At 40.5% G+C, this 22,672-nt stretch overlaps 1 protein-coding gene across 3 annotated transcripts in view; it reads right to left on the reverse strand.

Moving 5' to 3' along the window:
- Positions 1-22,672, reverse strand: part of Ppa2 (inorganic pyrophosphatase 2) — an 84,075-nt gene that overhangs the window by 55,637 nt on the left and 5,766 nt on the right. For 2 of the 3 annotated variants that reach the window (XM_013121932.3, XM_013121933.3), the window contains exons 2-4: positions 5,922-5,986; positions 3,890-3,934; positions 1,479-1,532 (exon numbers count right to left, since the gene is read on the reverse strand). In XM_013121932.3, coding sequence (XP_012977386.1) covers positions 1,479-1,532; positions 3,890-3,934; positions 5,922-5,986 — 164 coding nt within the window. Of the gene's footprint in view, positions 1-1,478; positions 1,533-3,889; positions 3,935-5,921; positions 5,987-18,631; positions 18,709-22,672 lie in introns of all 3 variants that reach the window. The other variant, XM_040751764.1, reaches the window with a different exon arrangement.

The following is a 22,672-nucleotide window of genomic DNA, read 5'->3' on the forward strand; positions in this document are numbered from 1 at the left end:
GGAAAACACCACAAAAGTTACCTGAGAAACAGAAAACAGAACTGACAGAACAACCAACTCTATAGCCAAAGGAGAGGATGTCAGTATGCTAACTTGACATCTGATGGCACCTCACTTTCACAACAGCCAAGGGATGGAAACAGGGCAAGGAAAACAGGCTCCAAGGTTGACATCTGAGAGCTTGAGAGCCAAACAGCAGCTCGAAAGAGCAGGAGGCGGGGAGAGGCGCTGGTGCATCTGCACACCGTGAGGACAGCTGAAGACAAAAGGGTGTACGTACTTCAAAGAGTAGAAGGGACCCAGAAAGCATTCACTGTGCAAGTTATATGTTTACAGACAGATGCGCTTAACACTATTCAAACATTATGTATCCACTTAAGTGCAACACACCATCATGTTTATGTTTCTATGTTATAGTTAATAATTAAATAGAATTAAAATAACAAATTTCAATTTGAAAAAGCAGAACAAAATGGTGACGACAGTCAAAGAGTATAAATATTTTAGACAGGAATATTTTGTTGTGTTTTGAGTGTTGTTGTACAGGGCGGTGAACACAGTTACCAGGATAGCACACATATCAAAATTGCTAAGAAGGTAAGACTTTAAAGTGACCTCACCAGAGAAAAATATTTCTGATTGTATGTTGATCAACTTGATCTAATTTGTATGTCATAGTCATAAATCACATTTGTATTTTATAAATATATATTGCTCATTTACAGTAATTTTTCAATCCAAGCTATCCTTGCCAGGTGACTTTATTTTAAAGCTATTTTTCTATCAAACATATTCATATTAGTATTGAAAAAGGACAAAAACATCTGATATAAGATAAACAAACAAGACAATGAAGTAAAGAAACAAAGCACCGCACTTGAGAACCCACTTCAAACTGCGAAGGACTCATCTGATGGAAGGAAGAGCGCAGACAATGATGAGCAGAAGAGGGATGCTTGACAGCTCTGTGCTCCATGGAAGAGATTCACAAACAGTTTTTTAAAAAGATTTAGCAAGGGCTACATTAGGTGCTCTTAGATAACATCCATAGATTCGGGAGAAGGCACTGTTCCCAGGCAACGTGAAACTCTAAAGGACTAAGTCCCCAGAAACCGAAACTGCTGTCAGCACCAGACAAAGTGCTTTGCTTGTGTCTGAACTAAATACAGAGCAGAGCCTGAATGAAACTTGAAAGTGCTCGCCATCGTGTCAGGGAAAGGGCAGAGAAAATTACATAAATGCGTGCCTAAAAAAAAAAAAAAAAAAAAAAAAAACGGGGAAACACTCTTCAAAGTGAATATGCAGTTCAAACCATTTCCTTCTTGAAATTAAGGTCTACTCTCACAAGAGTGTTTTAAATTATCTCCTACATAAAGAAGTCTGGCATCCCTCCTCCAAATATGCCAAGTAGATAGAAAAGATGCTTTTATACGATTAAGTTAGCATTTCAATTTTATGTTAATAGAATATATCTGTACCTCCATCTTGGCATTTGTCCACCGAGGTATTTCCACAACCATATTAAACAAATTCTGCAGTTAAAAAAAAAGTTAAAGCATTAACATTTTTATTCACCTTCTATTTTACTTTTTTCCACTGGAGGACTGTATGCTAAAATAAAAATAAGTAGAGCCTCTAATAAAACAATAGCAAAAGGTTTTAACCCCCCACACACAACGTTTAGTGCCTGCCTTCTATATCCATCCATGCTCTGAAACCCTTCTCACAGTGAAAGAGGCCACCTAACACTCAGAGGCACCACGCATCTGACCACCGCTGCACAGCATCAAAGGGCACTGAACATCTGGAAGCACTTTTCAGAGCAGTGGCAATACTGGGAGCAAGGAGACTTGTTCTCTTTCATTTATTTGTTCTGAGGCAGAGTCTTACCAGGTAGCTCTGGCTAGCCTAGAAATGGCATCCAGGCTAGCCTTAAACAGAGATCTACCTGCCTCTGCCACGTGAGTACTAGGATTAAGGACATGCACCACCACACCTGGCAGAAAATGAGTTTTGATTATTATTTTCCAACTAAAATACTATGACCCCTTCTGCTCTACTCATGGCAATGTGGTTAGAATATCGATATGCAATTTAAAGGAGCACATACAGAGAATTAGGCAGTTGAAAATGATTAAAAGAACATTTGTATCCATGCTTTAATCATAATATAAAATCAAAGATATCACTATAGGCAGTTAGAAAGTTTACAAGGAGTTAGACTTGCCTTTCTAAAACAAGGTTAGTGACTTCAGATTCCTTAACATTACAAAAGGGCCATGGCTTCTTTTTCTCACTTTTATACTTTGTAAACTGCTTAGCTTGAAGGAGACACTAGGTTAGTGTGGGTAAAAACAATGCCCACAACTTGCCTCACAAAGAGAAAGTCTTAACATTTAAAGGTGGCTTACAAAATTAGGTAAGGCAATTAAGCTTAATGTCAATAATGAATCATGGTCAAGGGGAAGCAATAGTTTAAAACAGCATACCCCAGGCCCACGACCAGTCTGCAGAGTTAGCTGATGATTTAGAAACATTTGTAGTTCACTGACAGTAATTTGTGTATGTACTGAATCTAACACTAAAACATTGTAGCTTTGGAGATGTGCCCAACTTCAAGATACTCCACAGCAAAGCATCGGGAACCTAACTATCTGGCAGCTGTTTACACAATGTATTCAACTTTGAAAGCCTGGCTACAAAAGGGTGAACGCAGATGGATGAACACAAGGTGATGACAGAGGGGACTGTGCTAGTTAACGGCTGTGCAAAGACACCCACCGAGGCCACTTGCACAGATCTATCTGTTGGGCCAAAAGCGCAACAGGTGAGGTGCAGGTTTGAAACGTGAGCCTGCAAGCCACACTCTCAGTCACCATTTGCACTGGATGGCCCGGGGCTCATGCTACCACGCCCTTCTTCTCTCCAGCTACAGTGTGCTCTGAGTGTGATTCATCAAAGCTAGGACCGCTCTCGTGTTCCTAAGGTTAGCGTGAGTAATAGGCCAACAACTGCCTACCAGCATTTATCAGAAAATCAAAGATATATATTCAAATCAGAAATATGGCAGGGAAACCTAACCCCATCCTTTAGTCCTTTTCTTTTCATTTTTCCCCTTGGGGGGAAAAATAAGGTAATAGATAAATACAAATCAGTGCCCAACCTATAATGTGTTACAAGAATTAATTCTTTTTGTTTGTTTTTGTTGTTTGAGACAGGGTTTCTCTGTATTGTTTTGGAGGCTGTCCTGGAACTTGCTCTGTAGACCAGGCTTGTCTCGAACTCACAGAGATCCGTGTGCCTCTGCCTCCCAAGTGCTGGGATTAAAGGTGCGCCCCACCACTGCCTGGCTCAAAGAACTAAATTTTAAACTGGCACTCAGAACTTGGAATATATTTTCCCCACTGAAAAGACAAAGACCACTTCAGATGACTAAAATGCCAGATCTCTGGGAACTACAAAGCCTCGCGTGCCTGCATGCCTGCATGCCAGCTCCCATACAGAACAGTGGTTCTTTATTGCACTGCAACTGTGCTTGCTAAAACACATGAGACAAACACCGAAATCTACAGGAAAGCTTGCAGGGGAAAATCAGAAGCAGTTTAAAAATGCAAACTATCACCAAGGTCATTAACAGACAGTATAAGGGACTCATGAGACTGGAGAAATGGTCCTTTGGTTAAAAGAGCTTGCTGCTCTTCCAGAGGACCCAAATGGGGTCCCTAGCACTGAAGCCAGATGGCTCACAACCATCTGTAATGCCAGCTGAACGGGATCAGGCACCCTTTTCTGGCCTCCATGAGTACCTACCTGCATGCACACAAACACACACACACACAGACCGCAGAACATTTTAAAGGATTCAAACGATGGAAACTTCAAAAGGTACCTTAAATTCATCATTTCGTGCTTTCTTTCTGGGAATGCCATTTTCCTGTAAGAGCAAAGATGGTAATTGTGATTGGAACAAATGTCTCACAGAAGAATGCAGGGTGCACAGCATAGCAAAAAAAAAACCAAAAAAAAAAAACACGTCTACTGCACATGAGTTTTATTAGCTGCTGCCTAGAAATCAGACTCAGCAGACAATCTGCCAGTAATGTCTGTCCCTAGCATCCCCAGTGTCAAATGAACAGGGGATCAAAGTGCTGTAAAAGTTAAGTATCAGACAGTCCAAAGCCCTTTCACGTCACTAACTTCCCAAGTCTGCCTGACTGACGCAAGCAGAGCGTCTGCCGCCAAGTGTGCAGAGAGACACCAGCAGGTTCCAGTGACTGCGTCTCAAACAGTCATTTCATTTTTGAAATGAAACTCCCGGGAGCTTGACTAACAAGCTGTGAAAGTGCTTGGCTACACCTCCTGCCTGTGAATCCTATCAAGGTGTGATTATTCTGCCTCCACTGCGCATCCCTAAATTAAGCTCGACTACGCGGTGGGGTGGGAAGAAAGGCCGGGCCATTCACAAATGTTCACCGGGTCTATGTAACACTTCCACACCGAAATGACTGCGGAGAAACAAACTAAACAGAAAGTGATGATTCCAAGTCACAGTGTCCTGGAACATTCTTCTTGTTCTCAAAACTTTACATCCCAAGACACAAGGTGCAAAAATTCCAATCATGACTGGCTCCAAAGGCGGGGAAACCAGTTTATATACATGCTGTGCACCTCAGCATGTGCAGGCGCACACACACACACACACACACACACACACACACACACACCTTCACTTCTAGAATTCACTGGTCTTCTGTCTTATAATTGTCCTGCCTTCTCCTCAAATTCCACAGGCAGAGTGCTGCACCCACAGATGTGTGTCTATCTTTGATACACACCCCTACCCACTTCGAAATTAAAAAAAATAAATAAACTGAAGCTTTGGCATCATTGCTGTTATGCAGTTTACGCGTTTGCTATGGCGAACCCCATAGAGGACACTACATAAATAGTCAGTGCTTCTTCCTCCATTCGGCTTTACGGTAATAAACACCATCTGACTGATCTCTCCCACAGCCGTACGTTTCCTCCCACTGAGGGTGAGCTGCACACTCAGTGCCGCAAACAGAAACGTGGTGGATACTAAGTGCGCGACGATTATTCACCGAGTGGATAAACCATTGCACACACACCTTTGGCCAAAAGGAAGGTGATGGGCAGACAAGAGGCATGTGATAGTTCACAACACCCTGTACGTCAGAATATTGAAGTAACAGGCTAATAAGCACTACATCTAAACTGAAGCCCATTTCACAACGGTCTACATGTGGGACCAAGAGCAAGGTATGGGACCTCATCAAGAAGCAAGCGAGTAACAGTAGCTGCCATCAGGATTACAGTAACACATGGTGAGCACTGAGCACTTGCCTTCATGTACCCAGCCTTCAGGCTCCCTCAGCTCTCCCTACAAAGTCCTTCCGACTGTCAATGGTTTTCAAGAGAAAAGCTAATGAAACACTAGGCTTTTCCAGCTTTCCGTTTCTGCTTCACAGTGTGGTAATGGGTAAGAGTTCTGTGGTGAGAAAGCCCACGGCCCTTGGGCAGCTTATGGCAATTTAGCATGGGTTAAAGAAAATAACACATTCACATGGTGGCTAGCACGCAGAAGTCACCCGCAAATGTTAACTATGTTATGATTCAAAACAGGTAATTTCCCACATTACTGCCCTTGAATCTCTTTAGTTCCTACCAAAGCCTAAACTTCACAGACCACAAATACCCCTTTTCCTGGCTGCCCACAAATTTTAATCCACAAAGGAGGCTCACAGTCCTGTTCCAGCTCCTCGGTTTCTTCTCCTGCCTGCCAACCGAATCTTTACTTTCAAGGCATTTCTATATAAGATTTTCAGGCCAGTAGTGAAGTATCATTTTCATACTATCATGTACAAGAAGCTTTTCAATTCCAAGACAAGTAAAACCAATACCTTTGTAGAATCCGCCTTCAGAGGAATATCATGGAAAGGGGAAATGTAGTGACCAGCTACATTCTCTGTAAAGGAAAAAGCAACAGAATTACAGCTATGCATATGCGGCTTTTGCGGCAACTTTTATGCTTTTAGCAATGCTAACTTTACACCTCAGCATTTTAATTCAACTTTTAAAACGTGGTCCAGCCTGAAGAGAGAAATATATGCCAACTACCCATACTTGGTTGTTGAAATCATGTAATTCAATATTGTGCTTGACTTCAAATACCCGGTGCAGAAACCAGCTAAGGTAGACTAACACTCTCATTACTAAGTGAATTAGACTACCCTAACATCAATTTCCTTAGAAGAAAATTAACAGTATATTCCACAGTTTCCACCTGCAACCCATAGGAAGAAAGGTCCATCTGGAGCTGGCAAGATGCGGGGACAAAAGGCTAAAATAAACGATTAATAAAATTATCACAAAACACCTGGCTAAACAGCAGACAGTAAGTTCTAACTCCAGTTCAATAAAAGTAGAGGTTGACAACGTAACAATGATGCTATTTTATTAAACTTTTACTCCCGCCTCCTACCCCAGCTCATGAGCCAGTAGCACTAGGTTAAATTCTGAGGGAAAGGGTTCTTGTTGGCTCTTAGTTTTGTCTGTTTTGTTACATTTCTATTGAATTCCCTGCATGCAAAAGGTAGCTAGTGTAGGGAAAAGGGGCCAGCCAAAGAAACAAACCTGAGCAGAGCCAAAGAAACACACTTTGGCCCTGCAACCAGAACCAAAGAAATGCACCCTGACCCTTGTAGTGGGATTCCTGCCCGTGTCCCATTGGCGTTTTAGCCCCCAAATAACACACAAGACACTAAATTAATTATGAAGCTGTTGGCAGTTTGTTTGGTTTTCTATCGGCTAGGTCTGACTTGATTATTAACACATAATTACTAATATATATTTTATAAGGACTTATCTTTTTGAGGATGCACTGCTGAGTGCCCTTTGCTCCTGGGAGATCACATGGCAACAACTCTCTTCACTACATTTCCCAGAATCCTCCTAGACTCCTAGTCCCACCTATCTTGCTTCCCTATTGGCCAACAGTTCTTTACTGACATATACACAGACCGACTTCCTCCATCAGACCCTGAAACCAGTGCCAAAGAAACACACTTTGCCCCTGGAATCAGAGCCAGAGAAAGAAACGCACTTCAGCCCTGAAACCAGAGCCAAATCTGACCGGAAACCCATGCAGAAAACTAACCAATGCCTGTGCAGGAGATCTAGCCATCCTAAGCTCAGGACTGAAATCTAACCAACCCCCACCCTATAAAAACTCCACCCCCTAAGAAGCCCGATATAAATCAGCTTGTGATTGTTAAGGCTGCCAGGCTGTCCTCTGCCACCCTAGCACAGGGCAGTCACTCTCCTGGATTCTTCCCTCCCAATAAATCTCTTAAATGAGGTTTGGGTGAGACCTTCTGTCACCCAGGGCAGGGAAGACATGGGCGGAGCAGAGGGGAGCTGGGCTGTAACACTTTTTGCTGGGGAAACCTTCCATAGCAAAGTTGTTACACTCCGGAGCTGAACTGTAACAACTTCACTGGGGAAGCTCTCTCCTGAAGCAGGGTTGTAAGCTGCTACGCTTACTGTGACCTGTGGTATTCCTTGGCTCCTGAGTGCCAGAATACCTTTTCATCCAAGCTTGTAACACCCAGTATTCTTTGGCTCCTGAGTGCCATAATCCATCCCTGTCCATCCCATCTGAGCCCTTGAAATGCTTACAGTTAGCACCTAGCTGGCATTCAGTAGTTACCAAATAAACAACTTATTACTATTCCATTTCTCCCCCTTTCCAGGCTTTCCCTACCCTGGCAACAAGGTAACTCCTGCAGGGCATGGGACATGGTATGGGCAAAGCTGAAGAAGAGCATGATGGGAAGGAGAACGTGCATTAGTGTTTGTTTGGAGCTGTGTTACTTTTACTTTTATGACACTGGGTGTGGGTGTTGTGATGCATACCATGTGCACGCCTGGTGCCTGTGGAGCTCAGTAGAGGGCATCAGATTCCCTGGAACTGAGAGCTGAGAAATTAGCATGGGTCCTCTGCAAGAGCAACAGGAGTTTTTAACCAATGGGGCATCTCTCTACCAACCCCATTAATGTTTAATATTCAAATTCTCATGTTTCTGATTTCTGGTTATCTTATTTCCTTACATTCATTCATTTGGTAATTATTTACAGAACACATGTGCCTTTCCAAACATTATTCTATGTGCCAAGAATACATATTCTAACTTCCTGGCACATATCCCAGTGGGAGACAGAAGTGATGAATATATATAAACTACAGCAGGAATGGTAAGCACTATAAAACACGTCAGGACAAGTAAAGAGTGAATGTTGGTGACTCTGGACGGCCAGGAGGTGTCTCTCAAACAGGCAGCATGGCAGCAGCAGCCTGCAGGAAGTGAGGGAGAGGGTCTGGCACATATGGAGTAAGGTGCCGAGGAGAGCATCAAAGACAAGATGATGAGAAACATCAAGTAGGCCAGTTAGGCAGGAATGCAACAATCAAAGGCAAAAGAATGGTTGGCAGTGAATGAAGAGCAATGTCTCACACCCGAACATGAAGAACCTTGTATCCTTAGTTTTCAAAATTCTTTTGAGTAAAACAGAAAGAATGCTGGTCTTGAACAGAGCTATTTAAAAGGCATAATGTGTCCTCAGTACGTTAAGTATACCAAAGGGAAAGAATTAGGAGGCCTCTGCAATTGATCACCTGAAGATGATGTTGACATGGGTGATGTCACAAGGATGGGGATGGACAGAAAAGAAAATGTATTCTGGGTACTTTTCAAAAGCTGAGCTGGATATGTCCCAAAAGGATATGATGCCAATGACTCAACATGGGACAAAGGTAAGAGAAGGGACAAGTGGGTTACAGGGGAAGGAGTGTGGAAAGGTCAGCTGAAGGCACATCACAGCAGTTACACAGGCTCCAGAGAAAGCTAGTGACCACAGCTAATGGAACGGACCACATACTTTCCAACAGCTAGAGAGGCTTCCCCCGTACTTGCTACACACAAATAATAAATATCTGAGGCAATGAATATGCTAATTCCATTAACTTGATCAAAACAGATAAGCGTATTGGGCAGACAAAGGTGATCAAGATTTCTGTTTCATTCGTAATGTGCTTTGTAGTAAAGGAGAAATACAGGGTGCAAAGCTAGCCGTGTGAATGCCATCTTCAAGACTTGAGACTAATGGTGACAGCCTAGGACTTACACACGACCCCTGACACTAAGACACATAGTAGGTTCACTCAGAGCCATAGCCACAGTCATCTGACTCTGGCCACCAAAGGCAGTGTGCCAAAACACAGCACTGAGCAGTTATGACAGGGGTGGATAGCTCATGTGACCTAAAATATTTCCCATCTGGTCCTTTACAGACAGCTTTGCCAACTCCAGGGGAGAGAGATGGTGTAGAGACGAGGGCTAAGAACAGAATCCGGAGACATCTCACAGGTTAGAGGTCAGAAATAAGAGAAGGGTCACACAAAGGGTTATATGAAGGGAAAGTCATCAAAATAACTTACCAATTTTGAGCCACACATCACACCCACTCTCTCTCCTACCTGTCTCAATGTGTCCAATGCCTAAAGTCTGCAAACAGCTCAGCTCCCTCCCAACTCCACCCCTGGACTACTTCATCACAGCCACACTTCTTTAAACAAAATGATGAAATATTGTGCACTCTTCTCTCGAGCTCTGGTGGCTCATTCTTTGTTGTCTATGGGCTGTTCCTTCTTACTCTCGCTCTGACTTTAATATGGTATTTACTAGAAAGTTGACCAGACAGCTGCAGTCACCATATTTAGTCTGGGTATAAAGGCAGTCTGCAGCCTACACAAAAATTAATCAATTCCAGCAGGTTCATCAGCATGTCCCAGGGACGCCAGCCTCACCTTCCCCTTCAACTGTCTACACTGCTTTTCATTCTATCAGTCTGTAAGTTTCTAAGGTTTCATTGACTCATGCTGCTGAAAATTTAGTAGTTGTATTTGAAACTGAGAAAACAGAATAGACTGTGGAACCCTTACCTAATATTTATAACATTATAATATCATATTATATAATTATATATTATACCATTATATTATATAATCTACAATATATCTATATATTGTAATGCCATAATATATCATAATACATAATTATTGAATATGCTATACATTATATATGTATCATATATCCATTATATAATATATAACATATTATAGCATTATAACATTTATACACCAAATAGCTATATTTATATCAAACACCAACATACACAGCGTTACTGACCCACTTACAGAGATTCTCACTGGAAGTTTGATAACAAATAAAACAAAAATGAGTTTTGCAATACTTTCTAATAAGATTAAGAAATTTAAAAGATGAGTTTCAGTGAAAATGTGCCCTCTGCTTCATACAAATCACAGGATTTCTAATTTACATTTCTTCATTCAGAAAACTGTTTTAAGATTCTATAAACTAACATCAAGTAAACATAACTTTTAACATATTAACTTAATAATAATACTAACATAATAACTATTATGTTTAAATGTTTTGATTCAAGCTTACAGGAACTTACTCGTAGGAAGTTTTACTAAGCTCAAACATGTCACCACCCACTACTCAAAAGATGTAATTAAGAAAATATACGGTAATTTCAGCCCCTATTTACAAAGAAAAGAAAAAGAGAAGGAAATCACTTTAACGAAGACCTGTATGACTCAGTCCTAGAACAAATAAAAATAACTTGAATTATAAACAACACTGTTTTATAAAGTGAATCTGTCTTCTACCACATACCAACAAAAGTTCGAATTATGGCAAGTATGCGTTTTCCCCTATCCTTTAAGAAAAATTTTAAATCTAAAATAAGTCACTTTCAAGTTATACCACTAGCAAAAACTAGCGGCAATATCAAAGGGACCAGACAGGCAGTGTTGCACCTGTAATCCTACGTATGAAACTTGGTTTTTTATCATTTCACAGCTAATGCAAGGCTGTACGGCTACATCCACTAGAAGTCTGGGAACTGAAGTTTTCAAATATTCAATCTTGCTCTCTCAGCCTGGACACATGGGGGAGGGCCTGGACCCTGCCCCAATGGTGTGACAGACCTTGAAGATCCCCCATGGAGGGCCTGGCCCTTCCTGGGGAGGGGAGCAGGGATGGAGTGGGGAATTTAGGAGTGTTGGTGGGGGTGGGAGAGGAGGGGAGGGAGAGGGAGCTGGGATTGATGTGTGAAGCAGGCTTGTTTCTAATTTAAATTAAAAAAAAAGAAAAGAAAAAAATTCAATCTTACACTTATTCCATTACAATCACCCTCCATGGAATTTAACAGAAAGAATGTATCCCTAATACTATGGTTCTATAGTATAATTTGAAGTCAGGTATGGTGAAACCACTCACAATATTGCTTTTATTCAGTATTGCTTTGATTACTCAGGTCTTTGTGTTTCCCCATAAATTTTTGGATTTTTTTTCTATGTATGGTGGAGAATACATTGGAATATTGATTGGGATTAATCAGTAGACTGCTTTTGGCAGGGTGTTTATTTTCACAATCATTTTTTTTTCCTGCTAACCCATGAGCACAAGATGTCATTCTTCTTCTAACCCATGAGCACAAGATGTCATTCTTCTTGTGGCTCAATTTCTTTTTGCAATGTCCTAAAATTTTCATTGCAAAGGTCTTTTGTTTCCTTGGTTTATTTCCAGGTGTGTGTGTGTGTGTGTGTGTGTGTGTGTGTGTGTGTGTGTGTGTGTGTGTATTGTGAATAGAAATGTTTCTCTAATTTATTTTTCCTATGTCTGTCACTGGTAAATAGGAAGGCTATTTTTGTATGCTAATTTTGTATCCAGCCACTTTGCTAAAATTATTTATTAGCTCTTAAAAATTTATAATTAAGCTGTTGCCTGAAAGATGTAGGACTCTCAGCTATTTCTCCAGTACCACATCTGCCTGCATGCTACCATGCTCCCCACCATGATGATAATGGACTGAACCTCTGAAACAAAACTTGCTGCTTATGAACTGGTAAGATTTATAAGGCCACATTAAAAGATTTACTGAGACGAGGTGAGGTTGGACCCGTGTCTCAGGCCTGACTTCCTCTTGCCCTCTTTGGGATCTCCAGGCCTGGGAACTGCAGGCAGGTCGACTTGTCCCCAGCAAACCAAGCCATCCAGAGTCGGCTGAGTGAGTGTCTCAGACCTGCCTGTACCTACCTTGAGAGCCATCAGATTATTGGACGTGCTTGTACCCACCGGAAGGGAACCTTGGACCCATACCTACTAGGAGAGGAAGAGAACCCACCTGCACCCACTAGAAGAAGGGATGGGAAGACAACAATATAGCAACACATTCAACAACAGAAAAGCCAATATGATGCTACCAGAGTCTAAGGACTCTACACCAGCAAGACCTGAACATCCCAACACAGATGAAGCAGAAGAGAACGACGTTAAAGAAGATGATAGAGACCCTCAAAGAGGGAATGAGAAAATCCCTTAAAGAAATGGAAGAAAAAATTTTTTTTAAAAATCAAGAAATGGGAGAAAATACAAACCAAAAAAAATGCAAGAAATAAACAAATCTCTAAAAGAAAGAAAGGAAACCTAAGAAAAAAACAATCAAACAATGAAGAAAACAATTCAAACAATTCACAATTCAAGGCTTGAAAGCTGAAATAGAGACTAAGGAAAAAAAAACACAGCTGAGGGAATGCTGGAATTAGAAAAGATGGGTAAATGTTCAGGAAATACAGATGCAAGCATACCCAACAGAATACAAAGGAAGGAAAAGAGAATCTCAGGCATTGAAGATATACTAGGAGAAATATAGGAGAAATAGATTCATTGACCAAAGAAAATATAACCCCTAACACAAAATATCCAGGAAAAAATGGGACACCATGAAAAGACCAAACCTAAGAATAACAGGTATAGAAGAAAGTGAAGAAACCCACCTCAAAGGCACAGAAAACATATTCAATAAAATCATAGAAGAAAACTTTCCCAACTTAAAGAAAGACACGTCAATGAAAATACAAGAAGCTTACAGAACATCAAATTGACTGGACCAAAAAAAAAAAGAGAGAGATCCCCTCACCACATAATAATCAAAACACCAAACATACTGAATAAACAAAGAATATTAAGGGCAGCAAAGGAAAAAGGCCAAGTAACATATAAAGGCAGACCTATCAGAATTACACCTAATTTCTCCATGGAAACTCTAAAAGCCAGAAGATCCTAGATTGATATTCTACCAACACTAAGAGATCACAGATGACAGCCCAGACCACTATAACCAGAAAAGCTTTCAGTCATTATAGATGGAGAAAACAAGATACTCCATAACAAAACCAGATTTAAACAATACATATACATTAATCCAGTCCTACAGAAAGTACTTGAAGGAAAACTGCCACCTAGGGAAGTTAACTACACTCACAAAAACACAGGCAATAGATATCCCACTTTACCAAAAGCCAAACAGCTGGGGGGGGGACGGTGTAAATCCACACACAATTACAACAACAATAAATGCAAAACAAACAAGAATTAACAATCAATAGTCATTAATTTCCCTCAATATCAATGGTCTTAATTTGCCTATAAAAAGACACAGGCTAACAGAATGGGTACAAAGACAGAATCCATTCTTCTGTTGCTTACAAAAAACACACCTCAACTTCAAAGACAGATGGGACCTCAGAAAAAAAGGGTTGTGAAAAGATTTTCCAATCAAATGGACCCAAGAAACAAGCTGGTGTAGCTATCCTAATATCTAACAAATTAAACTTCAAGCTAAAATCAATCAAAAGTGATGAAGGTGGTCATTTAATATACATCACAGCAAAAATCCATCAAGGTAAAGTCTCAATTCTAAACATCTATGCCCCAAATACAAAGGCACCCACATTCGTAAAAGAAACATTACTAAAACTCAAATCACAAATAAAACCCTCACACACTTACAGTGGGAGACTTCAACACCCCACTCCTACCACTAGACAGGACCACCAGACAGAAACTTAACAAAGAAACAAAGGAACTAACAGAAGTTATATAACAATTGGGTTTAACAGGCATCTATAGAACAGTTCATCCAAACACAAAAGAATATACCTTCTTCTCAGCACCACATGGAACCACCTAAAAATCAACCACATGCTTAGCAACATAGCAAACTTCAACAGACACACACACAAAATTGGAATAATCCCTGTATCTTATCAGATCACTAGGCTTTAAATTAGAATTCACCAACAACACAAATGGCAGAAACCCTACGTACTTGTGGAAATTGAACAATGTGTAATTGTATCATTCCTTGGTAAAGGAAGAAATAAAAAAAGAAATTAAAGACTTCCTAGAATTCAACTAAAATGAAGACACAACATACCTGAACTTATGGGACACTTTGAGAGCAGTGCTAAGAGGAAAGTTCATAGCACTAAGTGCCTACATGAAGAAACTGGAAAATAGTCACACTAGAGAATTAACAGTATACCTGAAGGTTCTAGAACAAAAAGAAGCAAACTTACCCAGGAGGAGTAGACTCCAGAAAAAAATCAAATTGAGGGTTGAAACCAATAAAGTAGAAACTAAGAAAACAATACAAAGAATGAATAAAACAAAGAGTTGGTTCTTCGAGAAAATCAACAAGATACAAACCTTTATCCAAACTAACCAAAAGGTAGAAAGAGAATATGCAAATTAACAAAATCAGAAATGAAAAGGGGCACATAACAAAAGATACTGAGGAAATCCAGAGATTCATCATGTCATACTGTACGTCACAAAATTGGGAAATTTAAAGGAAATGGACAATTTTCTGAATAGATATCACTTGCCAAAATTAAATCAAGAACAGATAAGCTATTTAAATAGACCTGTAACCATCCACTAATGAAATAGAAACAGTCATCAATAGTCTCCCAACCAAAAAAAAAAACCACAAGGGTCAGATAGTTTTAGTGCAGAATTCTATCAAAAATTCAAAGAACATCTAATACCAATACTCCTCAAATTGTTCCACACAATACATGCAGAACGGACATTGCCAAACTCTTTTTTACGAGGCAACAATTACCTTGGTACCCAAACCACAAAAAGACACAACTAAGAAAGAGAACTACAGACCAATCTCCCTCATGAACATTAATGCAAAAATACTCAAAAAAATACTGGCAAATCGCCGGGCAATGGTGGCACACACCTTTAATCCCAGCACTCAAGAGGCAGAGGAAGGCTAGGATCTCTGTGAGTTTGAGACTAGCCAGGTCTATAAGAGCTAGGTCCAGGGCAGCCTCCAAAGCCACAGAGAAACCCTGTCTCAAAACAAACAAACAAACAAAAAACTGCCAAATCGAATCCAAGAACACATCAGAAAAATCATCTACTATGATCAAGTAGGCTTCATCCCAGGGATGCAAGGATGATATAACATACAAATATACATCAATGTAATCTACCATATAAACAAACTGAAAAAGAAAAACCACATGATCATCTCACTAGATGCTGAAAAAGCCTTTGACAAAATCTACTACCCCTTCATGAAAAAAGATCTTAGAGAGATCAGCACTAGCAGGAACATACCTAAACATAATAAAAGTAATGTACAGCAAACCAACAGCCAACAGCAAACTAAATGAAGAGAAACTCAAGGCGATTCCTCTAAAACCAGGAACAAGACAAGGCTGTCCACTCTCTCCATACCTATTCAATATTGTACTTGAAGTTCTATCTAGAGCAATAAGACAACAAAAGGAGATCAAGGGGATAAAAATTGGAAAGGAAGAGGTCAAACTTTCACTATTTGCAGATGATATGATAGTTTAAATAAGTGACCCTAAAAATTCTACCAGTGAACTCCTACATCTGATAAAAACTTCCATTAAAGTGGCAGGATACAAGATTTATCTCAAAAAAAAAAAAAAAGCTGCCCTACTATATACAGATGATAACTGACTGAGAAAGAAATCAGAGAAACATCACCTTTTACAATAACCACAAACAACATAAAATATCTCGGGGTAACTCTAACCAAACAAGTGAAAGATCTATATAACAAGAACTTTGAGTCATTAAAGAAAGGAATTAAAGAAGATACCAAAAATGGAAAGATCTCCCATGCTCTTGGATAGGTAAAATCAACGTAGTAAAAAAAATGACAATATTGCAAAAAGCAATCTACAGATTCGATGCAGATCCCATCAAAATCTCAGCATAATTCTAACAGGCTTTCAAAGAACAATACTCAACTTTACATGGAAAAACAAAATACCCATGATAGCCAAAACAGCCCTGTACAATAAAGGAACTTCCGGAGGCATCACCATCTCTATTTTAGAGCTATAGTCCTGAAAACAGCTTGGTATTGGCACAAAAATAGACAGGTAAACAAATGGAATCCAACTGAAAACCCTGATACTAACCCACACACCTATGAACACTTGATTTTTGACAAAGAAGCTAAAATTATACAATGGAAAAAAGGAAGCATCTTCAACAAATGGTGCTGGCATAACTGGATGCTGGCATGTAGAAGTTTGCAGATAGAGCCACATCTATCGCCATGTACAAAACTTAAGTCCAAATGGATCAAAGACCTCAACATAAATCCAGCCACACTGAATCTCTTAGAAGAGAAAGTGGGAGGTACCTTTTAATGAATTGGTACAGGAGACAGCTTCCCAAACATAATACCAGTAGCACAGACACTGAGATTGACAGTTAATAAATGGGACCTCCTGAAACTGAGAAGCTTCTGTAAGGCAAAGGACACAGTCAACAAGACAAAAAGGCAACCCACAGAATGGGAAACGATATTCACCAACCCCACATCACACAGAGGGCTGATCTCCAAAACACACAAAGAACTCAAGAAGCAAGTCTCCAAAACACCAAAGGATCCAATTAAAAAGTGGGGTACAGAACTAAATAAAGAATTCTCAGTAGAGGAATCTGAAATGACTGAAAGACACTTAAGAAAGTGCTCAACATCCTTAGCCATCAGGGAAATGCAAAATAACTCTAAGATAAAATCTTGCTCCTGCCAGAATGGCTAAAATCAAAAACACCAATGACAGTTTATGCTGGAGAGGATGTGGAGAAAGGAGAACACTCCTCCACTGACAGTGGGAGTGCAAACTTTGCACAGCCACTTTGGAAATCAGTATGGAGATTCCTCAGGAAAATGGGAATCAGTCTACCACAAGATCCAGCAATTCCACTCTTAGACATACACCCAAAGGATGCACATTCATACAACAAGGACATCTGTTTAGCTATGTTCATAGCAGCATTATTTGTAATAGGAAGAACCTGAAAGCAATCTAGATGCCCCTCAAATGAAGAATGGATGGATAAAATGTGGTATATTTACACAATGAAAAAAACAATGGAATCTTGAAATTCCCAGGCAAGTGGATGGAACTAGAAGAAACCATCCTGAGTGAGGTAACCCAGTCACAAAAAGACCAACATGGGATGTACTCACTCATATATGAATATTAGACACAAAGCAAAGGATTACCAGCCTACAATCCACATCACCAGAGAAGCTAAGAAATAAGGAGGACCCTAAGAAAGACATAGGTCACCCGGAGAATGGGAAAGAGACAAGCTCTCCTGAGGAAATTGGGAGCATGGGGGGGAGGGGAGAGGGAGTTAGGAGAAAGAGAAGGGGAAAAGAGGAGGGGAGAGGAAAACATGAGGGAGTAAGATTGAGTTAAGAGAAGAACAGAAGAGAGCAAGAAAAGAGATAACCCTAATAAAGGGAGTCATTATAGGTTTAAAGAGAAATCTGGCACTAGGCAAATGTTTAGAGATATACAAGGATGAAACCAACTGGCAATCTAAGCAATAATGGAGAGGCTACCTTAAATGCCCTTCCCCTACAATGAGATTGATGACTACCTTATATGTCATCTTAGAGCCTTCATCCAGTAGCTGATGGAAACAGAAGCAGACACCACAGGTAAACACTGAGCCAGTTGCAGAGAGGGAGGAGTGATGAGCAATGGGATCAAGACCAGGCTAGAGAAATCCACAGAAACCTGAGCAAGGGGGAGCTCATGGACCCCAGACTGATAGCTGGGAAATCACCATAGGACCGACCCAGACCCCCTGAACATAGGTGCCAGTTAGGAGGCCTGGGCAGTCTATGGGGCCTCTGGTAGTGGAACAGTATTTATCCCTAGTGTATGAATAGACTTTGAGGGCCCATTCCACATAGAGGGATATTCTCTTTGTCTAGACACATGGGTTAGGGGCCTAGGCCTTGCTTCAAATGATGTGACAGACTTTGAAGAGCCCCCATGGATGGCCTCACCTTCCCTGGGGAGCAGAAAGGGGATGGGATAGGGAGTAGGTGGGGACAGGGGAGGATGGAGAGGGCACTGGAATTGACTTGTAAAACAAGCTTGTTTCTAATTTATATTTAAAAAAACAGAGAAAAACATTTATAATTAAAAACAGTATGGTACAGACACAAAAACAGACAAACAGATTAATCCAGGATCTAGACATAAGGCCATACAACTGCATTTACCTAATTTTTGACAAAGATGCTAACAGTACACATTGTGCAAAAGTAGCATCTTCAACAAATGATGCTAGGAAAACTGGATTTAACTTACTGAAAGATGAAACTCGATCCTTCGTTATCATCATACACAAAATGGGACAAAGACGTCAGCATTAAGACCTGAAACGGCTGAAGGAAAAAGGTGGGGGTGAACTTCAAGTCACAGGCACTGGTGAGGACCTTTTGAATATAATTTTGGTAGCACAAAACCTAAGATCAACAAATGGGATCTCATGAAACTAAAAAGCTTCTGTGCAGCAAAAGGAATGCTAGTTAATGAGTAGGGGGCCCACAGAATGGGAGAAAAGCTTTGCCATCTATACATCCAGTGGGGGATTAGTTGTCTAGAATACATACAGAAAAAAAGAAAAACTCTTCCAAACATCAAGAAAATACCCCAATTAAAAATTGGTTGTAGATCTGAACAGAAAATTCCCAAAAGAAGGGGAAATGGCTAAATGGCTAGAGAATACTTTTTTTAAAATAACACTCAACACTCTTTTTTTTTTTTTTTTGGTTTGTCAATACAGGGTTTCTCTGTATTGTTTTGGAAGCTGTTCTGGAACTCGCTCTGTAGACCAGGCTGGCCTCCAACTCACAGAGATCTGCCTGTCTCTGCCTCCCGAGTACTGGGATTAAAGGCATGCGCCACCAACACCCTGCTTATACTCCACACTCTTACCAATCAGGAAACTGCAAATTAAAACTACTTTAAGATTCCATCTCAAGGGGCTAGAGAGGTGACTCGGTGGTTAAGAGCACTGACTGCTTAGTTCAATTCCCAGCACCCACATGATAGCTCAGAACCCATCTGTGATGGGATGCAATGGCCTCTGCTGTTATGCAGACAGGAACACAGAGCACTCACATACATAAATAAATAAATCTTAAAAGCCCACTCAGAATGGCCATCATCAAGAGCACATGTGACCACAAATGCTGTCTGTCACAGATCGCAAAATGGAATATAAATTAATGCAGCCACTTTGGAAACCAATCTGGAAAACTAAAAGTAGGGCTGCCATATGACCAGCTACACTACTCCTGGGAATAAATATATTGGGCTTTATATCTAAGTACAGAGACACTTGAAAATCCCCATTTGTTGTTATTCTATTTACAATAACTAGGGAATGGAATCAAACTAGATGTCCTTCAACAGGTGAATGGATAAAGGAAATGTGGTACATATACACAATGGAGTATTACTTAGCTGCGAAGTGCATAAAAGATAAAAAACATGAAACTTGCATGTAAATGTATGGGAGTGAAAAAGATTGCACTTAATGAGTAAATTACTCTTCTAACACAAACTCTGTATTTTTTCTCTCAAGTCAGGATTCTAGCTTCTAATCTTTTGCATGTTCAGTTTGGAGCACAAGTGGAAGCCAGCAAACGAGAAAGAGGCCTTTGGGGGGTAGGCATGTTCAGGTAGGACAACAGATACTAGTAAATTGGAAGTAGTGAGGCAGAGGACTTGGGTAGAGAGGCTGAAGGAGGGCGGGGCTCCGGTGGATAGGTTTAACTGGCATGGAGAAGGGCTAATTTAAACAGTGTGCTGAAAGCCACAGGAAACCCCACAGGTCTCAACGTACTTAAAATATATAATTGGAGTATGTAGGCAGAGTTTGTCTTTGTCTTGGCGGGGGCTCTCAAATTCAAGAGACTTAATATTAATTATAAATACTTGGTGGATAGCTTAGGCTCGTCTCGAGCCAGCTCTTGCAACTTAAATTAACCTATTTCTATTTATCTACATGCTGCCCTGAGGCTCGCTTACCTCATCTATGAACTTCCCATGTTGCTTCTTCTGTGTCTGCTCCTGACTCCTGAGACTCCACACTTCTTCTTCCCAGCATTCTCTCTGCCACAAAAATCCTACCTAGCTATTGGTCAGTAAGCTTTTCATTAAAAATGAAACATCTTCACAGTGTACAAAAAAAATTATTCCACAACAGAGGGATGGTCAAATACATGGAATATGAAATATGATGGGGAAATAATAGGGGTTAAAGATTAAGTAGGGATAGAGGCAAGGGGGAGGGGAGAAGAGGGATAATAAATATGTTAACCAAAACTAAAGATCTATGAAAAAGCCCTATGCAAACCCACTAGTTAATGAGCTCATTTAAAAACCTCATTTAAAAAAGGAGTTTGAATCAGGTACCCTACATAAGTAGACAGTGGCACTTCCAGAAGTTATTAAATCTCAGTGCAAGGCATGGGATATCCTGCTGTGAGTTACTGGTCAGGGAGGCCTCGGAGGTCTTCAGACACACAGGTTACTGCCAGGACCCTTGTTCAACCCACACACTAACAGAGAAACTTCCTTCCTGCTCGATAGCTTTCATAGTACCAGATGTGTTGTATGGGCTGCTGGGGGAGAAAACACATGCCCGGTCTTTACCCTGCACTGAGCCCTTCATTCTGTAACACTGTATAACAGTGGCACAACTTTTACAGGGTAATTAACTACTTTCAAGTTGGATTCGCAGCCTGCTCCACAAGAGGAACTTCATGCCTGGTACTGTATGTACTCTTGGTCAGTAGCACATGGCTGGGAGAAGTCATAGGCCCTAGACTAGAAGTTGTTGTTGTTGTTTTGCTAAAAGGTTATATGGTCAAACCACTTCCTGAATATTTACACTTAAACCCACAGGCCTGGACTGCTGTGAACCTTGGTCAAAAGGAAAAAGAAAAAAAAAAGTGTTTTCAGTAGTCACCGGTCAATGGAGAGATGCATAAATTGTCAAAGTGCTAAGATCAAGAGACTGAATGTGCAGTCCTAAGCAGGACATCTGTATTCCTCCCACTATTACCACGGTTCAGAGCACATTAAGGAAGAGGTGAAAAGAAACTAAGAGCCCCAAGTATACGGAGTAGTGCAGAAACACTCTGTCTTCTGGATATGACATGGCTACCGCAGTCATGAACCCACTGCACAAGACCTACAAAAGATCAAGCCAGCTAAAACTGGTACCGTTTGGGTAGGTGATCTACACACCACACCCTTCACTGAGGAACTACTGGCAGTGGGTAGTTTCTGGGGGAGAGTATCATTCATTTTGGAGGATGTGACCACGGCTAGATTTCCCATGCTCCAGTGAATGGTCCCACACTCTTGCACATATGGGTAGCTCCTGACTTAATGAAATAAAAACATAATCAGAAAGTGTTGGGAAAGGAAAGTGGGGATAAATGTGAGTCATATTGTATATAAGATCTCAAAACTAAAAAACCTAAAATGACTAATTTCTTCAAATCAAAAGAGAAAAAAATGGCATAATTCAGTAACTACTACCATGAGACACCGACCATCTTTATACATGCCTCACTGTATGCAAAACTTACTGCATGCACACCTCACGTCTGTACACCTCACTGTATACACACCTCATTGAGCAGCCATGGTAATTCTCTGATTACTGCTAACCTTATCCTAGAAAGAAACTGAGCTAAAAGGTTGGAAAGGTCATGCCATGGTTAGCTCAGCCAGGTGACTTGTCCAAGATGGTAAAGCCAGAACTAAAGCTCAAACGCCTTTCTTGCTGGCTTCTATCTGTCACCATAGCCCACCAGCTTCTAGAGACTGAAGGAACCCTGAATGGTACTTCCTAAATTGAGTTCTAGGAATCTCCAGAGCTACTCAGATGTTAGCATTGTTCTAAGAAATAAGTACTTCACTGTTCGAAGGTCTGGGATGCATTGCCTTATATCAGAATTTTCCAGAACTTTAATATGTTCATTATTTTTCCTCAAGAGGGTAGTAAGTGAGAAATGCTTTACTTTATTAAGTGGCAAAGCTCTGTGCTTAAAAGAAAACCTAGTATCTCAAGGGACACTTGTGTTCAAGTAAGCATAGTTTGGAAAATGGCTACTGGCCTCAACTCTCCCATTCCATGGTTTATAAAATGACATTCGGAAACGAAGTGACAAAACTTCAATTAGTCACTGAGCGAGGCCACAAGGCAGGGAGGAGGTGGCTCTCCCAGACACACTTTCCCATGATCACTCAGTTTCGTGTGGTTATATTTCTACAAAGATCAACACCAATTTTTAAAAAGTATAATGTCAATCAATATCCTCATTAATT

This window comes from Mesocricetus auratus, unplaced genomic scaffold (assembly GCF_017639785.1).
Source record: "Mesocricetus auratus isolate SY011 unplaced genomic scaffold, BCM_Maur_2.0 Super-Scaffold_100009, whole genome shotgun sequence".
Taxonomy (NCBI): domain Eukaryota; kingdom Metazoa; phylum Chordata; class Mammalia; order Rodentia; family Cricetidae; genus Mesocricetus; species Mesocricetus auratus.